The sequence below is a fragment of the Acanthisitta chloris genome, unplaced genomic scaffold (genome assembly GCF_000695815.1).
Source record: "Acanthisitta chloris isolate BGI_N310 unplaced genomic scaffold, ASM69581v1 scaffold19824, whole genome shotgun sequence".
Classification (NCBI taxonomy): domain Eukaryota; kingdom Metazoa; phylum Chordata; class Aves; order Passeriformes; family Acanthisittidae; genus Acanthisitta; species Acanthisitta chloris.
Genome location: NW_008670099.1, coordinates 37,375 through 44,075, shown reverse-complemented (window position 1 = coordinate 44,075; position 6,701 = coordinate 37,375). Strand labels below are relative to the sequence as shown.

Here is a 6,701-nt window from a genome sequence, read left to right as displayed (position 1 = left end):
GGGAATACTCCTCTATCTATCACTTGGTATTTAAAATATAGCGGTGATTTAAATTTGGCAGGAAAATCCTTAGCCGCTAAATTTTACCAAATCTTCTGAGGGATTTCTGCTGATATTTTCAGCAAATGACTTGGGAAAATGAATCCTTTAGGGGTTAGAATATTACTGGGGGCTGTTTTCATTATGTCTTGCTTAGTTACCAAGAAATATATCAGAATCGAGTGAGTTTGCTTGAAGCCCAACCTTGGAGCCTAAGCTATTCTTGAAAACAGAAATCTGTAGTTTCCTATTTCAAATACTGCAGGAAGAATTAACAGGATTATAATCCTCTAGTTGATTTTTTTTAAAAAAGATATTTTAAAAAAAATAAAAATTAAAAAAAAAAATCAAATATTGATGTTGTCCCTGAGCACTGCAACAGAAACTAAGAAAAAGCCCAATAAAAAGATATTTTTTTTCCATTTCAGCTCCCTAGACACCTAGGAGTAGGTGTTGTCCTTTTGAAATGTCTGCCTCACCTGTGACTTCCTGCAATCCAAGGAGAGCAGAATTTCAAAGTCCTGGTCCTGGATGGTGGCATATATTTTTATATATATATGAGATAGATAGATAGATAGATAGATAGATAGATAGATAGATAGATGGATGGATAGATGTTTTTCTGAGCCTAGCTGAGGAGTTTGCAAAGCTCTTAATGGCCCATCTGAATTGTAAATGTTTGCTGACGCTAAAAACGTATTTGAACATAAATTTGAGATTCTTCATTCTGAGAGCTTAAAGATTTGCAATGTTACCTTTTTCTTTTAAAGAGACAAGCGTTTTGACATGGGTTTGATTTCTTGTTTTCCACAGCAACTTTTTGATGCAAGACCTTGGAAATGTTGGGGCGAGAGTATAAAAAATGGTTCAAGTAGACGAAGATATATTGAAATGCCTAGTTTGTTGTACTGATCTGCAGTTTAGCACTTCATCTTTCCAGTTCTTTGGATGTCAAAATACACTTACAAATATAGCATGGGTTTTCTGTCTATCATACTGTTCCCAAGACACGATTTTTCTTTTAATTGTCATTTTGTTTGTGGGGTCAGAATATCTATACAGAGCCGTGTAGTGATTTATTCAGTGAGCAAATGATTTTCATGTATGATTACCTCCTCTTTATTTGTGCATTTATGAATCCTTTTTTCAGAAATTCTTATATAGCTGCTACTGGTGCTTAAATTGCCATGGTTTTTAAAGAGAATAATGCTTATTGATAGTTCCCACATGCACTGGCAGGCACATCTAAAACCTGTACTTTTGTGTTCACAGCTTGCATAATATAAAATTTAGAGATTGCTTGTCAAACTAAGTGTCAGCTGAGTTTCCTAGGAAACTCACTGAAGATATTTATAAAACTACTGATCAGCTTAATAATAGATATAATAATGTCAGTAGCTCATGAATTTTTTTTAAACTTTATCAGTCCATTTTGCTTTGCTTTAATTTGTTGGCAAACCAAACCACTGCGTTTTCAAACAGAGCAGTGGAGACCTTCCTTCCAGTATCTTGCCTAATTTATTTACTTTGAAAAAATGGTCATTTCTGCTGTTCCATGTAAGGAAATGTAAAACACTCTACCATAAAATTAAGAAGAACCTAAATGTCATGCTAATTATCAGACTGAATCCTTTATAAATAAAACCACAATCATGAAGTATAAATATAAATATTATATGTTATGGTTTTATTCACCGTTGAGTTGAATGCAAGAGTTTGAAGTTCATTGCAAAACAGTCACTGCAGAATTAACATAAATCCTGAGTATGGGTTTCTATAGAAGCTGCATAAAGAGAAGACCTGTCAGTATTGTAAAAAGGCATCATTCTGTGAAAATAATTATATCACTGAACTGAGCTGAAAAAAAAGGATCTAAAAAGAGAGAATAAGTGATACTTAGTGTCCATTTTTATTCATTCTTCTGTTTTTGTGTTTTCCTCACTGATTCTTTGTGTGGGTACATGAGTGTTGCTACAATTGGGAGGTATCTTTCTACTTTAAGGTTTTTAAATTGAAATTATAGTCATGTAAACTCAAAATTTGCTAATGTGTAAATATATATATATATATACACACACACACACACATACAAGAATCTATATTTTGCCAGAGCATAATTATTCAAGACATTTAGGGTTAGTCGAAACTAACATTCTTTGGAGAGCAATTTAGAAAAGAGATTCCAGTTTTCACATTTTTATACAGTAGAAAGAATGAAGTTAGTGTATTTAGAAATGAGGCAGTACTGACTCCTTATCTCATCTGGAATCCATTACTTGTACCTACTATGTACATTTGCCTGTCAGAACTATTTTTTGATGCTGTGCTAATTAGCCAAGTAAGGAGCTCATATGAAGGATATTCAAGAACTGATTGTCTTTTGAAAAGGTAAGAGTGTAGCTGTCTGTGTTTCAGTGCCTAGAAATCTCAGTGCACATTTAATGTAGTTGCAAAAGAAATCTTAGAAAGCCTGTCCATCACACACTGAAAAGGTTAATTTTCTGTAAAGCTACAAAATTTGGCCAAATCCTAATAGTAGTTGTGTTGATTTCTTCCATGCTAATGATATCCTTCCAGCTTGATACAGGTAAAACCTTGTAAATCATCGCATTTATTTTGATATAGATTGCATGTGGACAGCAACCTTACAAGCATAAAATGTTGCAGCTGCTGTGTCAAATTATATTTTGTAAGCACATGATACTGGTCAGAGCCTGCTCACTCTTAGCTGCTGTGTTGCAGTTTAGGGTGTTTGAAACTGGGCCTTTTACTGGGAGGAAGTGCATGATTTCTAAATGGAAGACAATTTAGGCTTTCCCAAACCTGCCATGGATTATTTGTAGTATAACTCTGTGCTACTCACTCCTCTGTTTCTTACCAGAATTTGCCTGTTTGGAATGTGTAAGTGCTACCAACCAATACCTTCCTGAAGTACTTGTTGGGTAGGTGAGAGAGGTGTGAGTTAGCACTAAATACTACATTTAAACGTTTTGGATAAATTCTGCCAACATGGTCCTGATATTGTGGAGACAGGGTATTTCATCTCTGATTTATGCATCAGCTTCAGAAGACATGCTTCTGCAAGAGAGGCACCACTTCACTGTCTCGTGAGGTTTGTGATGGAGTTACATTTGTGCACAAACACTCGCTTCAGTCCACACACTTAACTGGAGCCCTTTCTGTGTCTGCCCTGGTTCATACTTTGAAGCAGATGTGTAAATACAGCCATGTTAAGGAAAGTTACTCTGTGTTTAGGAAGTTTCAGCTTGCATGCATTGTCTCTTTGGGCTTTTTTGCCTCCTTTTTTCATGTCCTATGCTGCAAGTGTGATGAGAGTTCTGTTAATGAAAGTTGCAGCAGTTAAAAACACATTTCTCTGCTCTGGTGTCTGCCAATAACCATGGGCATAACCGAAGTTAAACTTTGCTTGATCAATATTCTCAGGGTGATGAAAATCATCTGACCAAAAGGTCTGTATACATCTGTTTTCCCATGGTGACTGTCGTTGGCTATAAAGATGTACTTTTATATCCTTATATAAGTTTATGAGGCTTTTGGCATGGGAGGGGGTTTTGTGAAAAGATTCTTTTTCCTTAGAGTTTCTTCTGTATAGTTTTATTATCAGACACCCATTGTGTCACCCTAGGCAGTGAGGTTTTTTAAACACTGTGTTTAGCCATCACACCTTGTTCATCTGGAAAGAGAAGGTGGATATTCTAGCTGCAGGTACTGCATTTTGTTTCCCTGCTATAACAATGGAGGTTTGAAAATGAGTAATAGTATAGCTAAATATATGTATGGTGTATTTTCTTTTCCTTTGAGTTTGTATCCATGGGAAAGTGCTACGAGAATTGCAAGGAGGCTTTTAGGGGGGTATTTTTTCAATTGGTCAGTGTGTGTGACCCCTGTGTTAACAGTGAGTCACACTGTAAGTCAAGAGTTCTCTTTTTTTTTGTCTTTCCCACTGCACTTAAGTGGGACATGTGTTCTGCATGCACACCCAGGTGAAATAGAGGTAAACTTGCTTTTTGACAAATCTTGATAATATCGTAGCGGGATGCATCAGCCGGGGGGATAGTCACTGCCAAATACCAAATCACAATGCAGAAATTCAAGAAAGCTTCTAAGTCATACAGGCAGTCCGGGGAAAACGAGCTGGGTTCACATGGGATCTAAGAAATAGGTGAAACTGGGAGAAGAGCACCTGTCTATTTTAGCTATACGTATAAAATCACATTTTTATGTCCTTAAATGCTGCCATTCTAACATGCATTAGGAAAGAATTATAGCTTGAAAAAAGCCTTTAAAATAAATATGAAATGTGGTTTTCCCCCCTTCTTTTTTCTGGTTCTCTTTTCTCTCACCCTTCCCTGCAGTTCTGAGTTTTTCTTTTACTTTGTGCAACTCACTGAGTTTTGGTGACATAAAGCATCAAACTCCTTAACCTCTGCTTCCGATTGGTTTTGCTTTCCACTTCTTATGCTTTAGTTGCAGTATTTGAGGGCAGCATGTCAGTCCAAAGCTATTTGTATATATTAACAAACACTTCTGCTAGTGTTACCGAGACTGTAATTAACATAACATTATACTTGATTAGCATTGTGCTAAATAAAGACAACCCTTCACCACGTTTTCTATTTTAAACCCCAAAATCTTTTCAAATCGTGAAAACTATGTGATGTTGTAACATATGGTTAGTTGTAGTAAGTTTCCAGTGGACCTCACAAAATTATGACATTTTAACTGTGTTTTGGACTACTTGTGGAAACCGCATACTGGTAAGCATAAAAGTGCTGTATGGAAACAAAGTCTGGGTAAAATGTTTGTTTGACTTATAAAATGTAACCTAAACCAATACAGGTAAATCTTCAGTCTTGCAGCCTTACCATTCAACTTGTGTTTCACTTTGCAGCGGGAGTTTAAACCAGAAAAGGCAGTGAAAAGTCTTTCTACTATATACTTTTTTACTTATCTAAGTGCATGTTTATTTCTTTTCCAGCTTTTTAGAAAGAATCGACAGCGTCAGCATGGATGACTACACACCCACGGATCAGGTTAGTATAACTGATGGGGTAGGGTCTGAACCAGGACTCCCAGTCGTATGAATTCTTTGTGTAATTTATTTCAGTCCCAGCTGCTGCTGAAACAGGGCACACAGCATAATATCAAAATAAGGTCCAGCAGTTTAAGTAATGGCTTTTTGGTGGTGCAAGCTTGTGTTTTACTGTTGTTATATGTAGGTCAGTGATTCCTGTAATACATCTGTTATTTCTTCTTGCTTCCTATTCTGTGTATCGCAAACAAAGTGAATGGAACAGAAACAGAAAGCCTAAGCATAAAACTCTACGGTTTCCCTCACCAGCATTTGCTACACAAAAGCTATGCTTTATTTCCATGTTGGAGGTGATGGAAACCCAGAGGGAGACTTCCCATTTCTGTCAGAAGGAACCTTCAGAAGCAGAAACTTGCAGTGGATCAAGCTCTGCCAGGGGAGGTTTAGGTTGGATATTAGGAGGATATTTTTTTACAGAGAGAGTTATCAGGCATTGGAATGGGCTGCCCAGGGAGGTGGTGAATTCACCATCCCTGGAGGTTTTCAAGATGAGACTGGATGTGGCACTTAGTGCCATGGTGTAGTAATGGCAGGAGGGTTGGACTCGATGGTCTTTGAGGTCTCTTCCAACCTGGTTGATTCTATGATTCTAGTGTCCAAACTCAAGGGAGAGCACCCCTGGCAGCAGCAGACCTTGTGAACTTCACTGTGGGCATGCAAATTCCTTCTTTTCTGCCTGTGCCCATCTCCTATTTCTATTTAAGCCTTATTTGCAGGACAGTATATTTTTTTTCCAGATGTCATGATACATCTTGATAGAGTGCACTAAAGAAAAACGCATTCAGAATAGCTAAGGCTGAAGCAGTGCAGCCTTGAAGTAAGAAAAGGCTTCACCGTGGTGCAGAGCTTTGGCTGCCTTCCCTGAGCTCAGGCAGTGTGGTTTCCTTAAGCAGGATGTCTCTTCAGCAAACGTTCTGAGGTGGTTGTTTTTCAGTGCTGCCATCCCACTGTCATCTAGTAGTCTCAGCCAAGATTGTGGGCCACGTCATAAACTGCAAATAGAGGTGGCAGAAGAGAATCCCTGCACTGGATAATTCAGTCTAACCATGCCAGGTGTATAACAGGTGGATGCCATTAAAAAATACAATTGTCAAATCTCGTTGTGCGACCAGGGACTGAAATTCAGAGAAATGAAGTGACTTGCCAGAGATCACACGGGGAAGTATGCAGAGCAGAGCCTGTTCCTTCAGACCAAGCTTAGGTCTATAACCACAAGCATGTTTGATTACTCTGACCAATCCAGAAATAGATGTCAGTAAAAAGTAGCATGTATTGTATTATAAGTTGAAACTTGTATAGTCGACCCAATATAGGATCAATTATTAAAGTCCTCAAGACTTTTTCAGACCTAAGCAGTAGCACTGGGATTTGCTCCATCTAGACCTCATGGTTTTAGCATCATTTTCATTACTTATGTTAGTGTTGTCCTGTTTGTTCTTGGGAGGTCTTTGTCCACCTGAAGCAGTCATTCATAATTTAGAGGTTTTTCCTTGTATTTCCTTTGGGAAGAAATGCCCTGTGTCTCCAAAGATCAGAAGAGGCCTTAGGT

The 6,701-nt window shown here is 37.8% G+C and overlaps 1 protein-coding gene across 2 annotated transcripts in view; it reads left to right on the top strand.

Moving 5' to 3' along the window:
• Positions 1–5,044: 5,044 nt before the first annotated feature.
• GNAL (guanine nucleotide binding protein (G protein), alpha activating activity polypeptide, olfactory type) overlaps positions 5,045–6,701 on the top strand; it is a 14,346-nt gene continuing 12,689 nt past the window's right edge. Inside the window, exon 1 of one of the 2 annotated variants that reach the window (XM_009073561.1) lies at positions 5,045–5,093. In XM_009073561.1, coding sequence (XP_009071809.1) covers positions 5,067–5,093 — 27 coding nt within the window. In that variant the 5' untranslated portion in view covers positions 5,045–5,066. Of the gene's footprint in view, positions 5,094–6,109; positions 6,160–6,701 lie in introns of those variants that run through there. The other variant, XM_009073562.1, reaches the window with a different exon arrangement.